Source organism: Diabrotica undecimpunctata, chromosome 2 (genome assembly GCF_040954645.1).
Source record: "Diabrotica undecimpunctata isolate CICGRU chromosome 2, icDiaUnde3, whole genome shotgun sequence".
Lineage (NCBI taxonomy): Eukaryota > Metazoa > Arthropoda > Insecta > Coleoptera > Chrysomelidae > Diabrotica > Diabrotica undecimpunctata.
The window spans coordinates 65,806,818-65,833,850 of NC_092804.1; the positions used below are offsets into that span (position 1 = coordinate 65,806,818).

The 27,033-nt window shown below is 34.1% G+C and overlaps 1 protein-coding gene across 1 annotated transcript; it reads right to left on the minus strand.

Moving 5' to 3' along the window:
• LOC140434635 (caspase-3-like) lies at positions 1 to 24,313 on the minus strand. Its single transcript, XM_072523044.1, has 5 exons — positions 24,034 to 24,313; positions 20,362 to 20,844; positions 15,902 to 16,134; positions 7,251 to 7,396; positions 1 to 2,035 (listed from the first exon to the last, which is right to left on the minus strand). The coding sequence occupies exons 1-5, from the start codon at positions 24,166 to 24,168 to the stop codon at positions 1,779 to 1,781; spliced, it is 1,254 nt and encodes a 417-aa protein (XP_072379145.1). The 5' UTR covers positions 24,169 to 24,313; the 3' UTR covers positions 1 to 1,778.
• Positions 24,314 to 27,033: the final 2,720 nt, after the last annotated feature.

Here is a 27,033-nt window from a genome sequence, read left to right on the forward strand (position 1 = left end):
AACTAGTTCGGATTTCTGGTTAGAGTTAAAATAATGAATTTGTAACTATTTTATTTCTAATATAAATACATATCAAAATAGAAAATATTTTTCTAAAAATACATTACTATAGTCTTATAAATAATTATAGCATAAAAGTATTATTGGCTATATTTGAACTATAAAATATTTTGTATAATTTTCAATCACTATAAAAATAAAAAAAATTACAATGAAGTAAACACTTTTGGTGTAATTGGTATATTTATAAAATTACTAAAATAATGAAAATATCTAAAAAAATTACAATTTTCATGAGAACATTTTTGGTCTTATTTTGGATCATCAGTGAAAACTTGAGCATATGCAAATAGCCACTTTATAAGGTGTAAAAATCTTTAATAATTTTAGATTTACTCGAAAGGGAACATACTGCTTATCATAGAAAATATTAAAAGTACAGGACAAATATATAAGATGGGAGAAAAACAAATGAAAGACCCTCTGCCATGCAGACATATACCATTTATATAATTAACATAGTAATTAACGAGTCGAACTATCTAGCAATTGAGATCTTAAAGAGAGCGTCTGAAAGCAAGCAAACAAAGCGGCTTACGTGTCAGAATGCCTGCGGGATTTAATCAAAAGAAATAAAGATCGGCTGCAAAGGAAAGTACTTATATAAATAGTGTGTAATACTGATAACGACTTACGTGATAGAAACAAAAGCCGACACAGCCGAATACCGAACGATCGAATAAGAGATCATAGTACATTGGGAAAGACAAAGAAGACGAGAATGAGCAGAGAGGGAATAGCCCGAATAGGGATCTGACATTTCACTGCCGGTAAACCTATTGGTACACGGTTATTATCATCTTGAGAGAGGACAAATGCTTAATGTGGTACCAAAAGAAACGATTCCAATAACCTAACTGTATCAGTTTGGAATTCGGCGTCCTCGTGCTTTTTGTGCATTTTGGAATCCCATCAACAGCAGCTTATCATGCAGGTCGAAGAGAACTCCTGATTATGTCTGTTCGACGGTGTTCATCAGCAGCGCTGTCAGGAATAGCGATTTTAATTATGGTATCCAGGAGAGCAGGATGCTAGTACTGCAGCAGGATTGTTTTTCTGACGTTCAACTCTCTTAAGTTTTTCTTTGAGCCGAAATTTTTTTTGTGAACATAGCACTGTCTGTTTTTCTTTAAATATTTTTCTTCCTTCGATTCTTTACGCATTTTCTTTACTTCTTCCTGAATATCATCTTTAGTTCACTTAAAAATCGCGTATGGCATAATTTATATGTTCTACAAACTTATCTTTATTTTTTAGTTTTTCTTTAGCCGTTTTTAAGTTTCGTTGGCATTTTTTTTTTATTGTTTTGCTGGCAAGTTAGCATAAGAGTTTTTATAGGTCAAGAACAGCTGTTAATGCAAATCTCCCTCTTTTAATGACATTCCAATATGAATTCACTTTAAACAGAGACTACCGTAACGTGTATTTTGTCTAAAACACTAACTTATGCTGGCAACGAAAACAAAATAGAAAGGACGTACAATACAGTCGAAAAATTCCCCGTTAAACATGAACAAAAAGAACAAAATAAAAATATTGTACAATACAATCGAGGGATTCCCTAGTTTTTTTATTTCAGTAAAACATACTGTTACGTTACGCGTTCACCCTCCCATCCCTATAATGCACCGTAACGTTTTCCCTTGAACGGCCCCCTACTGCTTCATTGTAAGTTTTTTTAAACTATGGTATAAAGCCAACAACTGGGAAGTTTCCCTTTATAATTCACTATGAAAATGTTTTACAACGTCATTTTCCATATATAGTCCGGGATTCAAATATAGATTTTTAAAACCCAAATTTCTAAACTCTGCAGTTTGCATGAAATGACGTTCAGTAAGTCTTTTTCTCAATCCTTGATCTACAAGTTGAAGTATCTCCGTTACAGAATACTCATGGGCATGATTCATGAACTCTTGGCAGAGTAGTTCAATGTACCAAGAGCCCAAATAAGGATCTCTATGAGCTTTGTAACCTAAAACATAAATAAATTTATCAGATGTTACATTTTTTTTATCAAATATTTTTTGGTAGAAATAGACCACAAATCATAAAATAAACTGTTTAATGTTTTTAAATGCGACATTATTATATTATATTATATTATATTAATTTAAAAGCTAAATTTGAACAAAACAAACAAAAATTGAAAAAATAACAAAATTCTAGATGGATTCTTATTTCGTTTCGTATAATTTTGCTAAACCATATTTATTAACTCCATTGAGACGATAAGATATGTCAAAAGAATGGAAATTTTAAATAAGTAATTTTACCAAAGCTAATTTTCATTTTTCTGAATACTCCAGTCTTCAGAGACGAAAATGCGACTGAACCTCTAAAAATCATACGAACAAGCCGAATTTTTCCGAGAATGTCAATTTTGGGACCAAATAAAAATGCAAAAAAAGTTTACCATTCCTACCCCACGGGTTTACCCCTAAACCTCCCTCGAAGGGAGGTGTAACGGAAGACATTGATTTAGCAAGAATATGTACACTATAGAAAAAATGTTTCAAACAAGAAATGTAGCTGAGATAATTTTGAACAAAAATGTTTATTAGCATTTTTTTTTTGTACAATGAACAACCTTGTTCTCAGAAACAACCATTGAAGTGACCGGCGATTTTAAATTTCAGTTACCCCGTTACGCGCGTAAAATTAATTTTTTGTATAAAATTTGTATCAACTCGACGGTAAAAATTCGATATCTTTTGATCAGAGTGTCTTATCGACAAAAATCGAAATACATGTTAAAAGTGAAGAGTGCAGCTTTCGTACTACATTTTTGCATTTCGCTACAAATGAAGTCAATTTTTACAAAGTTGTCAATCAATAAATGTTGCGCGATTTTTGCCATTTTTTACGATTCTCGTGAGATCACGCATCATTAGTAAAAAATGGCAAAAATCGCGCAACGTTTATTTATTTAACAACTTTATAGAAACTGACTTCATTTTCGACAAAATGCAAAAATTGGATACGAAAGCTGCGCTCTTCAACTTTCTGTATCTGTATCTGTAGAGTAGGGAGGGTGAGTTAAGTTCCACAGCACTTAGGCCACAATTGACCCACTGTGCATCCTCCTAGAGAGCTGTCGCCCTTAGCTCATTGTCCATCCTGCCATTTCTAGGAAGGTGGACAAGTCACCAGGAGATATCTCCCTTATGCAGGGAGGTGTGGGCCAGGACTCGCCGAACGCGTACTCTCGTATTAACGATAACTCCGGGCATTTATATAGGGCCTGCTCTACAGTTTCGTCTTCTCGTTCCCACTTCCTACATAGATGTGTGTCTGCTAGCCCCAGTGAGTGGAGGTGTTTGCTTAGTTGATAATGACCATTTAAAAAACCAATTGTTCTGGTCATTCCCAAATACTTCTTTGAAACTAACTCTTCAAGGTTACTTAGTCTTACCCTGGCAAGTCTACATCCTTGCCCTTCTTCCCAGGTTAAGAGTCTTAGGCCTGCCACCGTCCTAGCCAATTGGTCAGCAATGCGGTTGCTTTTATTCCTATCGTGTACTTTAACCCACCTCAGGATGATGACATTACAATCCGAAGCTTGAGTTAGTGACTCGTGACACTCCATTACTAACCTTGATGTACCACGTGGTCTATTCAAGGTTAATAGCGCTTGTCTGCTATCTGTGTAGATTATTATAGTTTTCCCTGCTATACCTTTTTGGGTTATCTCTTTTGCGGCTATGAAGATACCAGCCAGTTCTGTCTGAATTACGCTGGCATTTTTGCTCATACCCCACTGTATTCTTAGGTTCAATGATCTGGAGTATAACCCGCATCTTCTTTCATTTTGAAGCCATCGGTGTATATGCAATAGGCATTTGCCATGTTTATCCGTCTGTATACTGTCTTGTTTCGATTTTGTAGGGTTTGTTAAAGAGAAACTTTTCTCAATTGTCCCATTCTTACATCAAGGTTTGCACCAACTGAGCGCAGTCGCATCATTGTCACCAGCGCCACCTCTTTGACATATATATCTAGAGACGTGATGTCAATGATCAACTCCATTGCAGCAGTTGGTGTTGTTTTCATTGCACCTGTTATATTTATGCAAGCCATCCGCTGAATATGGTTTAGTTTGTTAATCGCTGTTTCCTGTATCACTTTTGGTACCCAAGTAACAGCACCGTAAGTTAGTATTGGCCTAATGACAGCAGTGTAGACCCAGGCGATCACCCTGGGCGAAAGGCCTCAGGTGCGTCCGACTGTTCGTCGACTCTGCTCATAGGCAATATATGCTCTTTTAGCTCTTCCATCTAAGTGTGAGTTCCATGTTAACTTCCTGGCCAAGCTAATACCAAGGTACCTCACCTAGTCAGAAAAGCTTAGACTGTAGTTTAGAATCCAGGGGGCTATTAAGCCCGTGATTCTTCTTTTCCTGGTAAAGAGGACTATCTCTGTTTTCTTAGGATTTATAGATATAGAATTTTTCATATAAAAATGATTGCACGTCATTCCAGATTTACGACGTCAGAACCCCACAGCGTTGCCAAAACATCAGAATAGTTAGTAAGTGCGGAATTTTTAAAATGTCAACTATTTGTCCAACTGTTATATTAACATTAAATACACTTAGTTTTAAGACTACTGCAACACACTAAAATACATAAGAAAATATTTTAATACAAAATTATATATTCTAAATTTTAAACTTACCTCTTATAATAGCATTAATAGTAAAAAGGTCCAGCCATTATTTCTTGTTCAAAATAATTTATCTTATATGAAAGCTTATCAGCTTTCTACAGACTATTTAGTTGTTTTGGCATAGCACAATCACAATACACAACCATAATTAGTTTTTAAAGCTATTAATCTAAATTTAATATGTATATTATGATCAAATTGTGTAAGAAATCAAAACATAAACAAAATTCTTACTCTAAAAAAGCGGCAACACTTTAAACAATTTTGCCACATGCTGAACTGTCATTAAAATTTGAAGTATTCCCGTATCAGTTGCGTACAATTGTCTAATCTATTTAATTAAAATTATTATTTTGTGGAGTGTTGCACTTAAAGAGTTATTTCATAAAATTTATATTATTAATAATAACAAATGTTTTTGGTTATTTAATCAATATAATTCTAAAATTCCCAATATAATGATGATTACATTTTTTTGGTTATTATACCATGTTGACGCCTATGAAAGATCGAGCATTTCCGTATGGGTTTCGTACTATTAGCTGTATTAGGAAAATTTGAACTCTAAGGTTGACGTTCTGAGATTTTAAATATAAGTGACGTCATTTTATATAAATTGTGACGTGCAAGCATTTTTACTTTGAAAAATGGTATAGTGAGTGTTCCTTGCACCATGTTGCTATTAATCGGAGAGCAACTTGTAATCTCTCACATAGTGTGTTCTCAAACTTTGCAGGACAGCAATATCGTCTGCATAAGCTATTGTGGAGAACCCATTGCTGCTGAGTTGGTCAACCAGGGTACGAAAGCTGCACTCTTCAACCTTAAAATCCATTTAAATTTTTGTAGATAGGACACCGTTAAAAAAATATCGAATTTTTACAGTCGAGTTGATATAAATTTTATTTAAAAAACTCATTCAGCGCACGTAACTGACACTTAAAATCGCCGGTCGCTTCAAGTTTCAAAGAACGGTTCATTCTACACAAAAAGTGCTAAAGTTCAAAATTATCTTAGCTCCATTTTTTAAACATTTTTTCTACGGCGTACAGATTCTTGGTAAATCAACGTTTTCCGATTTCCCTCTCTACGAGGTGAGGTTTAAGTGGGAACATCGAGGGTAAATTAAATGGCCAAATATATGGCCTAGGAGGACAAATTCGTTAAACTTCCCGTGCTCGAATCGGTATCAATAAAGTGTTATGATCATTTCGGCCTAGCCCAGCCTCATCAGACACTTTGGGCTGATACAAATTCAAACTCGGAAAGTCCAACGAATGTCTCCCAAAACTTCACTACAACCGTAGTTAGCTACAAAGGCGCCACCTGCTTTGGCGGCCGTGAACGAAAACGATATAATAATATCGTTTTCTGTATCCTCTGCGCTATGCGAAATGTGTAAAAGATATAATCTTTTAGCGAAAGCCGCTATCGCTTTATTAAATAATAGAAAACGATATTATTATATCGTTTTCGTTCACGGCCGCCAAAGCAGGTGGCGCCTTTGTAGCTAACTACGGTTGTAGTGAAGTTTTGGGAGACATTCGTTGGACTTTCCGAGTTTGAATTTGTATCAGCCCAAAGTGTCTGATGAGGCTGGGCTAGGCCGAAATGATCATAACACTTTATTGATACCGATTCGAGCACGGGAAGTTTAACGAATTTGTCCTCCTAGGCCATATATTTGGCCATTTAATTTAATAAAGCGATAGCGGCTTTCGCTAAAAGATTATATCTTTTACACATTTCGCATAGCGCAGAGGATACAGAAAACGATATTATTATATCGTTTTCGTTCACGGCCGCCAAAGCAAGTGGCGCCTTTGTAGCTAACTACGGTTGTAGTGAAGTTTTGGGAGACATTCGTTGGACTTTCCGAGTTTGAATTTGTATCAGCCCAAAGTGTCTGATGAGGCTGGGCTAGGCCGAAATGATCATAACACTTTATTGATACCGATTCGAGCACGGGAAGTTTAACGAATTTGTCCTCCTAGGCCATATATTTGGCCATTTAATTTAATAAAGCGATAGCGGCTTTCGCTAAAAGATTATATCTTTTACATCGAGGGTAGTTTGCATCTTTTTTGGGGTCCCAAAATTGATGTTCTCGGCTAAATTCAGCTTGTTTGTATGATTTTTAGACGTCAAATCTCTGGCGACTGGAGTAAAAGTTTTCCGAAAGATTTCAAAAGTGGATCTGAACATGAACATCGTTCATTGAATCTTAGACATATCTTAGTTAAACTAAACTAACAATTGAGAATTATAGCCCGCAATTAGTTTTGTAAATAAGGTTTCATGTGTCTACAGGATGTTAAATTAAACACGGCCATTAGATTTTCTACACAATTTCGTAATCTCCTTGATATAAGCTCTTTGCATATTTTCCCAAACATAATGTTCTATATCTTAACGAATATTAAAAAAAATATTGTGAAACGGAACGTTAAGCCTGAGGCCATGTATCACATATTTAAAATTCTTATGAAAATCAATAAAATCAATGATAAAATTATGTATACCCATTGCAGTTGAAAATCCAACTAACATATCTTCTTCAGCTCTCATCAGGTTCATTACAGTCGGAGTATTTATAGGAACATTTTTAAACAAAGAATCAGTCTCGGTTCTATATTCATGATTTATTGGTAACTGGCAGTCTGGACCCCTAAAATTTAAGATATTTTAATATAGCGTTTCTACTATTATTATTATTATTATAAATATTATTAACTATTAAATATTTTTCAAATAACGTTTTTAAGTTCATGTATTAATCGGTTGTAAAGATATAGTATAGCAGGAGACAGCTTTACTACTCTACCGAGTATATTTACGATCTATATTAGATTATTGCTATATTTTGTACTGTTCTTCTAGCAATGCTTACTTAAAACGTTTTCAAAATCTCTCTCTCTCTCTCTCTCTCTTCAATCCTGGCCTCCGAAGGGAGTGTAGCCGTCATCGTGATGTCGTGTATTAGTCCGTCTCCAAAGATCTCTGTCTCTGGTCATTTCGTTATGCATAGGACTTTTGCATATTCCTGTAATTTGATCGATCCATCTTGTTGGGGATCTTCGACCTTCTACCTTTCCTTAGGTGATCAGTCTTTCCATGTTTTCTGTGTCTGCTCTCATAAGATGTCCCAAAGTATTTTAATTGTTCGTGATGGACTTTGCTGGATAGTAGTTTGCTGACTTTTAGCTCAATTAAAATAGAAATATTTGTCCTATAGTCGGTCCACGGAATTCAGTAACATTCTTCTCCAACAGAACATTTCAGTGGCGTCATCTTTCTTCTTTCCGCGTTTCGTAAGTTCCAAGATTCACATCCGTATGTCAGTATTAGGAATATTATGCAGTTGATCAACCTCATAGACCTCATGGTACAGAGACATGGAGACTAACAGAAAGCAATAAAAGAAAACTCGAAGCAACAGAAATGGATGTATTTAGACGATCACTTCGAATATCTAGGGCAGACAGAATTAGAAACGATGAAATAAGGAATCGGATGGGGGTAGATGGATCACTGGCAACAGACATAGAAAGGAAAAACTTATATGGTATGGCCATGTTCAAAGAATGCCAGAAACAAGACTACCAAAAATCGCCATGAAATGGATACCACCAAATCGTAAGAAACGAGGAAGACCAAAAAGAACATGGAAGGAGGGAATAACAAAGGCAATGAGCTCCCGAGACTTGACCAAAGAACAATGGAATGATAGAAATTCGTGGAAATTAGGCACCGGACAACGACGCAAGACGTTTTGAAACCGATATATATATATATATATATATATATATATATATATATATATATATATATATATATATATATATATATATATATATATATATATATGATCAACCTCATTTTTAGAGTTCGTGAAATTTGAGAGTCCTTTCAATCAATAATTTGATCCATTCAGCCACGATAATGTATTGACTTATTGCGTTCAACACTGCCTGGGGTGATTGCGGGGTGGATTGAGTAGCTTTGCGGTTACCACAGCCGGTCCCAAGCCCAGATAAAATGTGGAAGGTGAACAAAAAACCTTAAAGTGAACATTAAAAACAAATACTGCTCAAAGAAACAATGTACAGCCTCGGAACCGTATTGATACTATGAAGACGACTACGGCAAGAAATAAGGACAAGCGAAAAACATCCAAAATCCAGATGAGAACTACTACTTGGAATATCAGATCGCTCAACTCAAGGGACCAAGAAATAACCCAAGTGCTGAAAGAGAAAGAAATAGACATTTGTGCTGTAGAGGAAACAAAAAAGAAAGGAAAAGATCAATCAAAATTAGGTGAATACATACTAATCTACAGTGCAGTAGCAAAAGAAAACAAGGCCAAAGAAGGTGTAGCCTTACTAATACACCAAAAGTACCAAAATCACATCAAAGAGTGTCACTACATATCAGAAAGAATAGTAACAGCAAAGATAAGAATGAAGAAGGAAGACGTCAGAAAATAACAAGCCTCAAACAACAAGGGAAACGTTTTGTGACCAATTACAACAAGTAGTAGATCAAGTCAGAGGGAAGATAATAATATTGGGGGATTTTAACGCTCGAATAGGCAATCAAGTAATACCCGGAATTAAGCAAAAACATAACGAGGATGTCAAAAACGAAAATGGAGAACTGATGATAAACTTCTGCAGGAATAACGAACTAAGAATAAACAATACATTTTTTGACTACAAAGACCAATTCAAATATACATTTAATAACACCCGTGGACAAAGATCTATGATAGACTATGTTATAACCAACAGAGATATACATCCATCGAAAATAATCGACGTAAGATGCCTCAACTCAGCAGATGTAGGTAGCGACCATAGCCTAGTATTATGTAAAATACTTTCCACCCAAGAGAGCGGCGCCAACCCAAACAAAAATCAAAGTCGAAGGACTAAATACGGAATCCACGGAATACTTATACAGGAAAATAATATCAGAGAAGATCGCTGGGAATGAAATATTAGAAAACGATAACAGAATCACTTGGAGAAAAAAAGGTAATGAACACTAGCATATCAAAAAAGAAAACACCATGGTTTAGGGAGGAAGTGAAGACAAAAATGTGAAGAAAAGAAGAAAGCCTTTTTACAATACAGAACACAACAAACACAACAATTAGGTGTTTAGTTAGACAAATAAAAGGGAACACTGGTAGAGCTTCTCAAAACAGATGGAACACGACTTCTACGGAATACAAAAAGAAATGTGGAGAATGATCAGAGGACAAAGAAAAGAGATGAACGAAATAATAAAAAAACGAAACACATTCGGAAGGAAACACTTGTAGGCAGGCTACTTTCGATCCTTATTGGCTAAAGGTGACGATAATGAACCACCAACACCAGAGGTGACGACAAACGAAGAAATAAATATTGAGGAGGAAGAGGTAAAGCAAGCATTAAGGAAATTAAAAAATAGAAAATCACCAGGAGAGGACAGAATACCGAACGAACTCCTAAAGTACGGAGGACCAGATCTGACCAAACAACTATTAAAACTAATCCAAGAAATAATCGTACAAAACAGAAATCGTCAAGAATGGAGATCAAGCATCCTAATACCTCTCTTCAAAAAGGGAGACAAATCGGACCCGGAAAATTACAGAGGAATTAATTTATTAAACACAACACTAAAATTAACAACCAAAGTGATAACAAATAAACTGAATGAAATTACAACACTAGCAGAAGAACAACAAGGTTTTAGGTCGGCAAGATCATGCACCGACGCTATATTTATAATGAGACAAGGGCAAGAGAAATAATTAGAACCCAACAAACCGGCATATCTTTGTTTCGTGGACCTTAAGAAGGCATTTGACCGGGTCAAATTAAAAGACATTATCCACTTACTGTACGCAAGAGAGATACCTCTAGGAATAATCAAAACGATCGAAAATATCTACCAAAATAACACAATAAAAGTAGAAGAAGAACTAACCGACCATATTGAAGCTGGCAATGGGATAAGACAGGGAGATTCCCTGAGTCCTCTATTGGTCAACCTGATTATGGATGAAACAATAAAAAAAGTAAGAACTAAAAAAAGATACCCAATGGGAGAAAAACAACTTAAAATAATCTGCTATGCAGACGACGCAATACTACTCTCTCAAAGTGAAGATGATTTACAACGTATGCTGCACCAATTTAATATAACCGCCAGAAAATTTAACATGTTAATTTCTTCAAAAAAAGACAAAATGCATGGTTATAACAGCAAATTTACTAAGATGTAAATTGGAGCTAGAAGGTCAGAATAGAACAAGTGATGGAGTTTAAATATCTAGGCATCACATTATCTAGCTACGGAAAGCTCGAAACTGAAGTGAAAGATCAAGTGAATAGAGCAAACGGAGCCGCAGGCTGCCTGAGTGAAACAATATGGAGAAATAAAAATATCGGGAAAGAAATGAACGGCAGAATTTGCAAAACAGTCATCAGACCAATAATGACATACGCGGCAGAAACAAGACCTGACACAAGGAGGACAAAAAGGATGTTAGAAACAGCAGAGATGAAAACACTTATAAAAATTGATGGTTAGCCGAATGACAACAAATAGAGTAATAAAGACGGCGAGAAACAGTTCCCCAATAGGAAGACGATCAGTAGGAAAACCACGAAAACGATGGAACAACAACTTACTGGGGGCACATTAAAAAACAGACAGCCATGTCTATATAAATAGAAGAAGATATATATATATATATATATATATATATATATATATATATATATATATATTCTTCTTCTTCTTAAAGTGCCTATCCGTTCCGGATGTTGGCGATCATCATGGCTATCTTTACTTTGTTTATTGCAGCGCGGAACAGTTCAGTGGTAGTGTTATACCACTTTCGTAAATTTTGAGGCCAGGAAATGCGTCTTCTTCCCGGTCCTCTCTTACCATTTACTTTCCCTTGAAGAATCAGCTGGAAATATATATATATATATATATATATATATATATATATATATATATATATATATATATTTATATTTATATATATATATATATATATATTCAGGGCGCTAACCAGCTTAAAGTAAATATTTAATACCAACAAGGGATTACACAAGGATACTTTTCACGCTAAAGTCTTTCCTAGCGACTTTATTACAACACAAGATAGGCAAATGATATGAGGTAAATACATAATATGCAGAAATCCCTGCGGCAAACCTTGACAAACTACTCTTGTGCCAATCAATCTATTGTTACTCTGAATGAATTAAATGAAAACTTGTCTATTAACAAATAGATTAACGAATATCTGTGCACACATAGTTGGGACACCTATATATGTTAATTTCTCCTGAAATATCTAGAAATAGTGCTGATAAATAATTATTACTTGAGTAGGACAATTGGATATCAGTAGTTAATTGTGGCAGACAGTCGATGGCTACTTTATTTTTCCGAAAGCCAAATAGATGCTGGGAATTAACTTTTTATTCACACCACCATTCCAATCTAGTTTTCAAAATCCGTTCAAATATTTTTAATAGACAAGAATGTTTTGATTATGGGCTTGATACGTCAGTATAAACTTTTCTATCAGAAATAGACGTCTCAAGTACAGTGGAAGCTCATTACATTCGTCCAAGAGGACTGGACAGTAGGGTGTCCCGAAAAATCGCTTTTTGTTTTTGTTTAATACAAGACCTCTAGAAATTGGGGTAATTGCTCATAAATTATCACAATAATTTATATATATATATATATATATATATATATATATATATATATATATATATATATATATATATACAGTAGACTCCCTCTATAACGAGAACTGAAATGACAGACTAATTACCTCGTTATAAGCCGATCTCGTTATATCAGACAATAATAATACTGTGCATACATATGAATCTGTAGTTTTCTAAACTATTAACTTCCTATACTGAAGCCATTCGGAGCAATATAAGATGCTAATAAATATTGTTTGAATGGCGTTTTTGAAAAAAAGTTATTTACTTTTATTGTCAATGAAATATATTAAAACATAAAAGAGTTGTTTACTTTTATTATCAATGATATACGTTAAAACAAAAAATCTGTAGGTACTTATATTTTTTTCCAACTACATAATGTATAAAGCGTATTTTCAAGGATAACATAAACTATTGCTTCTGCAATTTTAAGAACTCTGTCATTTTTAACTGCTTTAAATGGTCCAGTATCATTCTATCATATTTTCTAAAGATGTGAAACAGTTGTATTTATTCATTGTAAAGAAGTTTATTGCGGGCTGCAGTTAAGTTTATTGAGGGGCTGTTTGAAAAGGTATTTATTTATAGCCACGACCCGACCAAAAACGTAAAAAACACGTTTTTGGATCTTATTCTCTCTCGTTATAACCAAATTTGCCTCATTATAGACGGTTATAGTTCAATAGAAATTTCACGGGACATCTAATGTATCTCGTTATAAGCGAAACCTCGTAATAACCGTGTTCGTTACAGAGGGAGTATACTGTATATATATATATATATATATATATATATATATATATATATATATATATATATATATATATATATATATATATATATATATATATATATATCTTTAGGGTTCTACCGAACTTTAAAGTTTTGAAAAATTTTCATTTTTATGGTAATATTTCACTATACTTAATTTCGCATCCTGAACTAAATATAAAACATTCTTTAATGCAAGACCTCTTAAAATTTATGTAATTGCCAATAGATTATCACAGTATTTTTAAAAATAAAATAAAAATATATCTTAAGGGTTCTACCGATCTTCAAAGTCTTGAAGTTCTACCGAAAAATTGTCATTTTTGTGATCATATTTTTTCGGCTCCTGAACTAAAATAAATTGAGATTTTACTCTACTATTGTATAATGCTGCGTCGTATTATACGTTTCGTTAAAGTTTAGAGAATTCTGTGAACTTTGGTTACGTCAGATTTGCTTTGATGGTAGAAGAAAGAGGAGTAGAAGGAGAAGGTGGCACAGGGTGATCGACACGTCATTCGACGTTCAAAATCATTACAGTTGCGTTTGTTCTAGTGTCAAAAGCTGATTTTGTGAGTTTTAAATCATGAGTTCTAGGCGTAGTGAGACTACTTGTTCTATAATGGGACCTTACAAAGAACTTGACGATCGACAGCTACCAACTATAAGAGATGTTATGAAATGTATTTTATTTGTGAAGAACGATCTAAAATTAAAGTATAATGGAAAGGATCCATCCAATTCAGAAATATATGCCATTGTTTCTGAAGTTATTAATATATGGACAAAAGCTTCGATTCCAATCGTAACTAAGGAACGGATTATTCAGTTACTAAAATATTATTTCGAGAAGTACCTCAGTTTGAAAAGACACCCCAAAAGCAAACGAAATAACAGTTTTGAAAACAAAGTGAAGTATTTTGTAGAGTTAATCACTTAATCCATCAGAAAATTTACAATTGCTTGTAAACTATGTTGTTAAAGTATATGCTCCGATATGGTTCAGAATTAAGCAAAAACCGTCTTTTAAGCATGGAGCGAAGCATATTTTTCAACTAATTATGTACTCTCGATTTCTGCCTGAAAATCTAAAATCTGTTGTGGATACCGTTATCGAAAGAAACGCCTTTTTTGCCCACCCAGAAAACTTACTTGTGAGTATGTTGTTTGATGATAGAGATCACATTAGGGAGCTGGCATGGCGAAGAATAAAAAAAGCTAGAGACACTGAAAGTATCGATAAACGCAGAATATTTAAAACACCAAAAATTAACTTCTCTGCTAAAGATTACACCGATAATATTATCTGGCACGAATGTCAGGATTGTCAGGTTACAACACCGCCGGTTCTTCGGCATATTTCTGCTGAGGACCTTCACATCATGATAAAAGATAAAAGCTTGGATATTTTTGACTTTCCCTGCCACACACAATCTGTGGAAAGATGTGTTAAACTGATTACAGAGGCCTCGCAAAATGTAACTGATGCTACTTCTAGAGATAGACAGAAATAGGTTGGAGTCTCGGGCAGAAATGCCAAATTTTGGACACAAAAATAAGGTCAAATTTTAAGTTTTTCTCTTCAAATATAGGATCTATTTTGTTTGTTTTTCCTTTTTCATTAATTTTAATAATAAAATATCTTTTAAATTTAATTTGTGTATTATTTGAAGTATATGATTTAGGTCTGTACAAAAGTAAAATTTACGAAACTTTAAAGTCTAGTAGAGCCCTGAAGGTGGCATGCTATCGTATTTATTTTACATTTTTCATAATCTCTGGAAAATTACGCAAATTTGGATACCTCTTGCGATATTGTATCTCAAAAAAAAAATTTTTTTAAGCAAAGACGGGACACCCTACTGGACAGTGGACACCACTGGCTACTGCACATGGAACAATGCAGTCATTTTCCAATTTGAGCGAAAAAGTTCTTTCAGAGAGGAAGTTTTCTAACCACAATAACAACTCACCACGCACGCCGTAATGTTCTAGCTTCAGCATTAATTTTTTTATAGGTTTATTATTGGTTGGTTTCAACTACTTTTAAAATGTTTCACTGATAATGGTCCGCCTGAACCGAAAAGTTTTGAAGATTTGTAATCCTTTTGGATAGAGTTTAAATATTTTAATAAAATATACCATTATATATCAGAAGTCTTTACTTCTTTCTAAGTTTTTTTGAACTATGGTATACAGCCAGCCACAGGGAATTTTTCCTTTTACTTAATAATAAAAAAGTATTGGGTTGTACGGAGCAGAACGCTAAATAAATCAAAGAAACAAATAAAAAATTAAGGTGAGGGAACCGAACTATTGGAGATAATGGAATATATTCGGAGATAAATGGAAGTCGATTTAGACGTGATAGACACAATTGAAGCCAAAAGACTAGACTGGTATGGACACCTGCAGAGAATGCCTGAAAATAGGTATCCAAAAAAAAGATAGAAAATGGACTCCGGCCACCAGAAGAAAACGAGATAGACCAAGATGGTCTCGGAGACAAGATGTCAAAGATGCAATGACCGCCAGAGATTTAAAAACTGATGATTGCTTCGACAGAAAACACTGGAAATTATGATTCGAGAAACGGCGCAGCTGTAAAAATAGTTCCAAGAACGCTAATAAATTTGTATAGTTACCTGCATATGGGAAAAAGCAAAATTTTTGGTTTTCCTCTCCAACTTTTACTACGTTCATTTGTAAAGAATTTTGTTATCTTCGTTACTGATAATTCATACATTTTTTCTTTATCTACTCCAAATATATATGTATCATTGTTCATCTCACCACCATGGCTCATGATGATCACCGAGCAAATATCATAGTCAGGCTTTCCCTCTCCGGCAAATTTTTTTATTAACTCAAGCATTTCCTACAAAATTATATTTACATTAATGTTCATAAGCAGGGTTAAAAAAATATTGTTATAAGTAATATTTTTACGTACACCATTGATATGCATCAACAAGATTCTTTTAAGATTATGGCTAGGTTAAGTTAGACATAGGTACGCAAGAATAACATAGTCAGAAAAGTAAATAGACGATATTTTCAATAAATGAAAATTAAGAGTTAGCAGATGTTTACATAAAACTGAGAAAAAACAACTTAAATTGAAATGAAATTAAATCCAGTGCATTTATCCTTCTCTTAGATGGACAAAATGTTTCTTTCAAAAGCAATTACTAATGTCTATCTGTAAACCAAGCAGGGTCCTTATTAAAACAGTTGAATTAAAAGTAACAATCAATGCATTTAAATGGAAGATACGCGTTTAGTCGATTAGCAAGAAAAAGAATGAGTCCTCAAGGCATGATACGAAAACTAACTAAATAGCCTTTACATACGGAGGAATTTTCAGAAATATGATCAGGTTACCGGTAACAACCAATCAGCTAACAGCTCGGCAAATTAAAAACAGCAAATTGCAGGATGTAATTGCTTATATCTGAGACAAGTTTAACTCAAAATACAGTTTTGCTGATAAAGAAAGATCTACGGAATCCTGCATAATATTCGAACAGAGATCCAGAACCAGTTGAAGACACGTGCAGATTGTTGTATTGTAACGAATCTGTTTTTATAAAAATGATAAAGTATATATGTATACATAATACATTGGTACAGTATACAAGGTTGGTCGCTCAAAAGAGTCCATCCTGGTATTTGGCAATATTCATTGGACTTTGTGAAAATACTGAAACAGGTAGATTTTTATTAAAATATGATCATCTTTTATCGATATAGTCATCTGATATTAGCTGACCCCTCCTCTCCAGTACCATAAACCTTTGATCTATGATTTTTCGTTTGTTAAAAGTGTATGACAAAAACTACAAGTTTATTACCAAGATTTTTTGAAAATATTGATTCGGAAATGAAATATTTATTAAATAAAGGGTTATATTAAACAGAATTTATATACTTAATTTAATTTAATTCATTTTAAAAAATGACTCGGGGACCCGAGTTGTGAGCACAAGTTATATTTTTACTATGTGTGTTAAGCGGCTCGGATCTGAGTCGCTACTGTATTATTCAAAACAAATGAATTAATGTAAAGTTGAATTTTGAAAGTATCAAAACAACATCTTTGTAACGTTTTGCAGATATACAAGCACCTTGAAAATACGTCACACATACGACGTTACTCATAATAATTATGACCGAGGTGATTTAGATCGAAGCTAACGTCTAAAGGTGTGAGACTATCGATAGTGGTAATGTAAAGTAATGTAAATTATAGGTTTCTATCGATTATTTCTCACCTCTACGAGTTTCATCTCTTTTTATTTCACAAGGTAACTGTGTTTTCTATCTCTTACGTTAAAATGCCGGGTGGTAAGACACTCATCACTGTATACCATTTTTCAAAGTAAAACACTTGCACGTCATGATTTATACAAAGTGACGTCACTTGTATTTAAAATTTCCAGAACGTCAACCTTAGAGTTCAAATGTTTCTAACACAGTTAATAATACGAAACCCATACAATCTTTCATAGGCGTCAACATGGTGTAATAATCAGAAAAATGTAATCATCATTGTATTGAAAATTTTAGAATTATATTGATTAAATAACCAAAAACATTTTATTATTAATAATATAAATTTTATTATTATTATTAATTATATAAATTTTATGAAATAACTCTTCAAGTCTAATATTGCACAAAATAATAATTTTAATTAAATAGATTAGATAATTGTACGCAACTGATACCGGAATAATTTATTGACAGTTCAACGTGTGGCAAAAATGTATAAAGTGTGGACGCTTTTTTAGAGTAAGAATTTTGTTTATGTTTTGATTTCTTACACAATTTGGTCATAATATAATATATATTAATAAATTATATTTATAAATACATATTAAATTTAGAATAATAGCTTTAAAAACTAATTATTGTTGTGTATTGTGATTGGGCTATGCCAAAACAACTAAATAGTCTGTAGAAAACTGATAAGCTTTCATATAAAATAGATAATTTTGAACAAAAAATAATGGCGGGACGTCTTTACTATTACAGCCCTAAAAGAGGTAAGTTTAAAATTTAAAATATATAATTTTGTATTAAAATGTTTTCTTATGTATTTTAGTGTGTTGCAGTAGTCTTAAAACTAAGTGTATTTACTGTTAATATAATAGTTTGACAAATAGTTGACATTTTAAAAATTCCTCACTTACTAACTATTCTGATGTTTTGGCAACGCTGTGTGGTTCTGACGTCGTAAATCTTGAATGACGTGCAAGCATTTTTATGTGAAAAATGCTATATTTAAAAAATATATGAAAACTTTATTTTAATAAAATGTATTTTTCTTATATTTTTTGTATTTAAAAAATATAAGAAACGGTAGAAACATTGTTAAGAACTTAATAAACAAAACACATAAATAATGCATACATAATAAAAATCACAAAACAAAATACATTTCAAATTAGATTAAGTTAACTGGAGAAACAACTATATATTTATTAGATTGATGATACTCTCTAAAACAATCACCTAGGTAGAGACCGAGTTTCTCTTTACAATCAGCACACTCATATATTGTGTTTTCCCGAATTTTGGCCAAAGAACATACTCTGAATCGAAACAAAATCAGAGCAGTGGCTATATCGCTCTGAGGAGACCTAAAGAGGTCGAAATACGCATAAGCGGCTTGCCGTTGCCCTGTATCGAAACAAAAATCTAATACCGTCATTATGTTTTATTTCTTTACTTCGTTTGGAGTACCAGAAACTGAATTCACTACGAATTTTGACCATGATGAATGGCAGGTGAAATGCAATTTTTAGATTCCCTTGCCGAGTAATTTATCAAGCTGTTTACTTTGCAAGTTTTAGAAGGTACAGTGGTAAAAATTTAAATTCGGTTTCGCCAGGTAGAAATTGTCTGATTTCTCTTTTTGTTATTAGATGGCGTAGTTATGTCCGTAAATAGTTATTTGGATAACTATTGGTCTACGACGAGATAGATTTTGTTTCGATTCAGAGCATTGGCTATACCGCTCTGAGAAGACCTAAAGAGGTCGAAATATGTATAAGCGGCTTGCCGCTGCCCTGTATCGAAACAAAAATCTAATACCGTCATTATGTCTTATTTCTTTACTTCGTTTGGAGTACCAGAAACTGAATTCACTACGAATTTTGACCAAGATGAACGGCAGGTGGAATGCAATGTTTAGATTCCCTTGCCGAGTAATTTATCAAGCTGTTTGCTTTGCAAGTTTTGGAAGGTACAGTGGTAAAAATTTAAATTCGGTTTCGCCAGGTAGAAATTGTCTGATTTCTCTTTTTGTTATTAGATGGCGTAGTTATGTCCGTAAATAGTTATTTTGATAACTATTGGTCTACGACGAGATAGATTTTGTTTCGATTCAGAGCAGTGGCTATACCGCTCTGAGAGGACCTAAAGAGGTCGAAATATGTATAAGCGGCCTGCCGCTGCCCTGTATCGAAACAAAAATCTAATACCGTCATTATGTTTTATTTCTTTACTTCGTTTGGAGTACCAGAAACTGAATTCACTACGAATTTTGACCAAGATGAACGGCAGGTGGAATGCAATGTTTAGATTCCCTTGCCGAGTAATTTATCAAGCTGTTTGCTTTGCAAGTTTTAGAAGGTACAGTGGTAAAAATTTAAATTCGGTTTCGCCAGGTAGAAATTGTTTGATTTCTCTTTTTGTTATTAGATGGCGTAGTTATGTCCGTAAATAGTTATTTTGATAACTATTGGTCTACGACGAGATAGATTTTGTTTCGATTCAGAGCAGTGGCTATACCGCTCTGAGGAGACCTAAAGAGGTCGAAATATGTATAAGTGGCCCTTGCCGCTGCCCTGTATCGAAACAAAAATTTAATACCGTCATTATATATTCTACAGACATATTTTAAGGAATTTTGAGTTACACGTAAGAGTGGAAGGTAAAAAAGTTTAGGTACATCTTGCAAAAAACCACCGACCATATTACTGTTACATTATTACAAATGTGCCAGAATGATGGAAGACAAAGAAAATGAAAGGTGTGGTTGACAACCTGACCAGCTTCAAAATAAAGAAACTACTTTTAATCTCTAGTTATTACTTACCAAAGCAGTCTTATTATAATGGCGGTCTAAATCCCATCCGCCCATTTGTTGAAATAAATCTCTTAAATTCTTATCATCAACTAGTGCTCCATTTCTGTAGGGGTGCTCTTCGTTCTTAAATTCATAGTTATTAATAATAAGTACTCTGCCTCTCTTCTTAGACCGTGAACTATAAAAGTTTATTTTCCTATTTTTTTCTTCAGTATCAAACAACTTCTTAGAATGGATAACTCGAACTTTTAATGGGCTTGTTGTATTGTTTACTGAAATTCCAAGATTGCTAAAAACTGGTTCTAGTTCTGGTGGTTCACTATTGGACGGATTAAGTATAGGATTAAACACAGTAGGTCCTTTTCTGCAAAGTAAATGAACTATATTGGCTTGGTTAGTTTCTTCCAATGCATCTAAGAAAGGAACCCATGCATTATTTTTTTTAAATAGATTGAAGAAAAACATTCTTTTGTTATGCCTTGCATCATCTGCCTGTAAGAATAAAAAATGATTTTTATTAGAAATGAATTCTGGATGACTATATCTTAGACTTTAGACTATAAAAAGCAGTCTATGTTTTATATACATCAAAGCTTTGTTGATACCTGCACATGACTGATAGACAGTGAAACCTTGAAATCAACCTTGAAATCAGGATAACACGCTGGTCTTTAAATTCACATACAAAGACTGACAAAATATTATGTTACTAAATCATAGATTGCACTTTTAAGTCCGCCGACACGGCTCCCGTGTTTACACTGTTATCAATCAGGTGTCACCGACACAGCTCCAGTGTTTACGTTTCAACACTTTTCCAATGACTATAAAATTATACTTAATTTAGGATTATTGAGAATAAGATGTTATTATAGGAGCGGAGATTTAGTCTAGGTATTGGATTGATTATATCAAATTCGTGATGGTTTCTATATTATTGTATTCTGCTGAGTTTGAGGTTCTGTTTTATAAATATAATTGTTTTGACAACATATGAACCCTGTGGATTATATTTTATTGTTCTCTGGTCGATTATTTAGTTACAGCTGCATTTCGATTTCTAGTGTTCAATATGGGCTGTAAAAATCGGTCTATTGCAGATAAAATTTTGTTATATAGTTAGTTTAGTTATAGCTGCGTTTGGATTTATAGCGTTTATTAGTGGCTGTAAAAATCGGTTTATTGCAGATAAAATTTTGTTATAAAATGTTCAGTTGTTCAGTATATACATTGTGCTTTGTCAAGTTGGACATGTATTCTTGGTGAATTGTTGCAATATTGAAAGTAATTAGTAGTTTCTTAACAAAAAATAGTGTTTAATTTCCTTTTTACAATATGAGGGATAATTGTCAACCGTCAATCACTATAAGGTAAAAACTTAATCAACGCCCATGGACTAACGCAGAACTGTTAGAAGCTTTGGAAAAATTAAATGATGAGTTCCAATTAATTCCAGTTGAAGATCACCAGAAATAAATGTGCCTTCTGTAGAAGCTGCTCCTCCAGAACAAAAGTGATCTACAATAGCACCAATAATAGAGAGAATACCATTTTCTGCAGCAACATGTTTGACAATTAATGTAGAACAAAAGATACCTATAGAATATTTTTATTTGCTGGCCAATGATGATTTCTATCAATTTCTTATAGAAAATACAAATAAATATGCGGTTGATATTCTCGGAGAACGAAGTCACATTACACATAGGAAAGGCGTAACCAAAGATGAATTTGAACAGTTTCTTGGACTTTTAATCGGAAAAACGGCAAACAAACGCAAAATTTAATTGGAAAACGGCATAAAATTGTATGTGCTTTCGGACAAAGGAATAACTCAAATAATTTTAGTTTATGTAGGTTCAACTGACTCCAATGTAGGTGGAAGAATACATGTACAAAAAGTTGTGTTAAAGTTACTAGAAGATCAAATCAATGTGGACCACTCTTTGTATATGGACAATTTTATATGGATATAACAGTATCGAATTGTCAAGAAAACTTCAATAACTGAAAACTAGAGATGTGTAGTTCACCATCGAAATAGTTCAAATGAAAGATTCTGTCAACTGAACTAATTGAACAAGTTCATTAATTTTCATAGAACTAGTTCACTGCGAACGATTTGCATTATAAATTGTGTCTCACCCTATAAAGAAGAAAATAATGAATGAATGAGATCATATATTTATTATTTTGTGAATGGGATGGACTGACTAGTTTAAAAAAAGAAATGCCGATTAGCATCAGATAACAGATAATAATTCTTATGAATGTGACAATAACATAAACAGGCTTATCTTAATGTCATAATGGTTCGGATCTTATGCCCACGCATTAGCTTGGATGTTGCCATGCTGTGTTGTTTCTAGTATTGTAATTTTGAAATAAAAATTTTTAGTTGTGGTTAAAATGATTGATGCATTTACATAAAATATGTTATGTAAAAGTGAGAATCAAAATTTGTTATTTAATGTTCCTAGAAAATACACTGATTTTTTTGTAAAGGTGCTTTTAGAAATAGCCTAATTATAGATACCTATGAGTATAAATATATGTGAATATAAAAATAAATCATATGTGAACCATATTTATATTTAAAACGGTTAATAAAAAACAAATCATAATAATTTTTTGCAAATTAAAAAAAATCTTATTTGCAAAACATTTGAGAAATAAATTTAAAACATTTAAACCTAAACATACGATCGAAAGAAATGGTTCCGAACCCGAACTACTTGTACAGTAGTGAAAGACTGACTGAAAACCGAAGAAAAACGGGCGACCAGCGCGAGCTTGTGTGATGATAATACGAGAATCTGGCAACCAGTTATGTTAGGGTTGGATTTACCGGTCCTACAAATAGTTCTTCCGCGAACTAGTTCACTGAACTAGTTCATTTTTGTGAAATAGTTCTCTTGAACTAATTCGACTAAAAGAACTAATAAGCACACATCTACTGAAAACCTACTACACTACTTAACTCTCAAAACGCATAGGCTCTCCCGCTACAGTAATAAACAGACAAATGGCGATTGGAGAAAGGTATTGTGAACATTTACAAAACGAAACTTGAGTATGTAAGTGAAAAGATAAGAGGAAACTTTTAGCCATATATATGGGACACCTTTGAGCTCTTCTTAGAGGATTCAGGGTGACCATGGGGACTCAGTGGTGGCTCTGTAGAATGTAGGATAAAGCTGTGACTGGCACTTGCTTGGGAGGTGACAACAGGGTCATAGTCAGGCTTCTATTTTAGAGATCAGATTTAGAGCCCCTGCTGATTCTAGCAGATATGGGAGCCAAGAGCCTCCTGGGCCACAAAAATGCTTAGGGCCAGATGATAGGGATGAGAGTAGTAACTATTATTATTAGTATCCTACTCATATGCTCATCAGTAAGATACTTGAGAATGATCATGAAATCTACAACAACACACTATCATTTATTTTTTGTTTCGCATAATTTAGGAACTAATTTTAATAGACTTTAATAGGCAAATGCTAAACTTTTTATTATTTATGAACATTATGAATTTTATAATTGATTGCACAAATTCATGCAAATATTACTTAATCCCATATAAAAATTAATTGGTTCAAAATCCTATTGTCAGCAAAATAAACTGTAAGGTGAACAATGATTTTTCTTGTAAAAATTATTTCAATAAAGTAAAAGCCTTACCTCAAAAATATCTCCCCATTCTTTTTCTTTAAAAATTCCTTTGTTGATTAAATGATTTTTAAGAATGTGAACATTACAATTTGCCATCAAATTAACAAAATGTTTTAATATAACATCCTTACACTCTTTATTCATGATTTTGGGTATTTTTAAAACACCAGTTGTTATTAATACTTTAGCAATTTAACAAGTATAATAACAAAAACAAAAGCCATTTAATGTTGAAATATTGAAAGTTGAAATTTTATTGTTACCCTAACTTTGACATTTGACTTTGACAAGTCAGAAAAAAAACATTTTGTTGAACGAATATAGTTAGAGTGCCCGTCGACAAAAAAGTTTATGATAGATACGTAGATACTCTCTCCAAACTGTGGGTGTGGGTATCGCTTCATTAGGTTCTGGGGCGTTTTTCCTCTAATTTTCCCGAAGAAAAACAAAAAAATAAAATTGTCTGATGATAAATATAGGCCATTTAACGCGTCTGACGACTCGAACATGTCGGAAAAACAACTACTGTGACTAAATTCATAGATAACTTTGGAGAAAGATGGGTTTGATCCAGAAACGTATATATTTGAAGATAAACATGCTACTGTTATCTCGTCTATTTCGAAAGTTTCCGGCGACATCGCAACATTAGAGAACAAAGTTTCTGGTGACATCGCATCATTGGAGAACAAAGTTTCCGGTGACATCGTTTCATTAGAAAACAAAGTTTCTAACGGGATTTCTTCTCTGGAAAGTAAAGTTTCTGCTAACATCTCCAAAGTAACTTCTGAGATGTCTGCCCTCGATGATAGAATATCTTCGTTAAAAAACCAAGTTGCTGCCAATATGTCGGCCTTCGAAGAAAAGATGAAAGAGATGGAAGAAACAGGGACAGCACAGAGAGGTTACAACCCGATTACAGTAGAGACAAAAGAAGACGATACGAAATGTAAGTTGGAAATACAGCCGAAATTTGAAGGAAGTGGAGGTTCTGTTCATGTTAAAGTACCAAATTTCGACGGAAAATCATCATGGAACAACTACATGAAACAGTTCGAATCAGCCGCAAGAGTGAATGGATGGTCTGAAAAAGAAAAGGCTGTAAACCTGACTATCGCTCTTCGAGGAGATGCCTTAGATGTGCTTCAGACCATAGCCGTAGAGGAGACGGATGATTTCGAACAACTTAAAAAGAAGTTAAATATACGATATGGCCACGAACATTTGGAGCATGTATATCAGTCGCAGCTTAAAAATCGAAGACAGAAGAAAGATGAGGCTCTTCAAGAATATGAGGTAGATATTGCCAGATTAGTACGATATGCTTATCCAACAGCTCCCGAGGACATGATGGAAAAATTGGCCGTTCAAACGTTTATTGATGGTCTTCGTGATAAAATGCAGAGAACACTGCGATTAGCTCGTCACAAGACGCTGGTTGATGTCTTATTCGCTGCCCTCGAATACGAGTCAGCTACACAGGTCTCTGGCGGTTACAGTAAAGTTAGGACTGTAAAAGAGGAAGGAGATGAAGATAAACTTGACCAACTCGTTAATATGATGAAAAGTATTACATGCAAGAAAACGAAGACCATAAAATCAAGAAACTCACCACCAGGAAAACCAGAACGAGTCGGCTTTAGGGGGGCAGCTTCGACCCGGAACTTTTCCAAAGACCCTCTTATACTAATAGCTTCTTTGAAATGTCGTGAAGATAGTGTATATGTAGATGGAGAAATAAATGGTAGAAGGCATACGTTGTTGGTGGATACCGGAGCGACCAGAACCATTATACGCCCGACAGTTATAAACAGCCGTAAGAAACTGTTACCAACGAGGTTGCGACTTCGGATCGCTACAGGTGAAAATGCCAACATTCATGGAGAAATTCGGGTACAATTGGGAATTGGAGCAGAAAAGTTCGTCCATACTGTTATAGTTGCTGACATCGAAGAGGATGTTATATTAGGAATGGACGTAATGAATATGCATGGATTCCAATTGGATTTTAAGAATAAGGTAATCAAAGTTGGCAACGAGGAGGTATTTCTTCATCCACATAATGACAACACTGTGCAAGCAGCCATTAAGGAAGACACAGTCGTGCCTGCGAGAAGCGAAACAATCATAGTAGCGCGACTACAGGGAATTGTAGACGAAGGGACACCTGTTATGATGGAGCCTTGGAACCACGACGATGAGGTTGGCCGTGGAATCATAATTGGAAAGGAATTGGTGACTTCGGCTAAAGAAATTCCTGTGAGACTTATCAATGTCAACGACTGCCCAGTGACCATCAAGAAAGACACAAAAGTAGGAACTTGTGTACCTGTGACATCCATAATCCGTCAGGCGACAACATCTGATAATTCCAACGACAAATTCGACCAAATGGTTACAGTTGCGGGACAGTCTCTAAATCAGATGGAGAAAAAGAAATTAAGGGAATTTCTTCGGCAGTATCGTGATATTTTCGTACCGAAAGGAGGAAAGACGGGAAGAACAACCGTTGTTAAGCATAAAATTGATACTGGTAATGCTAAGCCAATTCGTCAAACAGCTCGACGATTACCACAGGCGAAAAGAGAGGAAGCTGAAACAATCGTTCAGGAAATGAAGAAAGACGGGGTGATAGAACCTTCTACGAGCCCATGGTCTCTTCGGTGGTCCTGGTTAAGAAGAAAGACGGAATGTGTGGATTACCGTTTACTGAACAACGTTACCAAGAAAGATAGTTATCCTTTGCCTCGGATCGACGATACATTGGACACATTGGCTGGAAGTAAATTGTTTTCTACTTTGGATTTGAAGTCTGGATACTGGCAGGTAGAAATGGACCCAGCAGATAAAGAGAAGGCAGCCTTTACCACAGGATCTGGATTGTGGCAATTCAACGTTATGCCATTTGGACTCTGTAATGCTCCTGCGACATTTAAGAGGCTTATGGAAAACGTGTTGAGGGGGTTATCTTGAAAAACATGCCTGGTTTATCTAGATGACATAATCGTC

Coding starts and splice junctions, on each gene's coding strand:
- LOC140434635 (XM_072523044.1), bottom strand. CDS start 24,168: ATGAATAAAGAGTGTAAGGATGTTATATTAAAACATTTTGTTAATTTG. Junction 20,845..24,033: donor AATGGGGAGATATTTTTGAG/GTAAGGCTTTTA, acceptor TTATTCTTACAG/GCAGATGATGCAAGGCATAA. Junction 7,397..15,901: donor TTGCTTTTTCCCATATGCAG/GTAACTATACAA, acceptor CTTAAATTTTAG/GGGTCCAGACTGCCAGTTAC.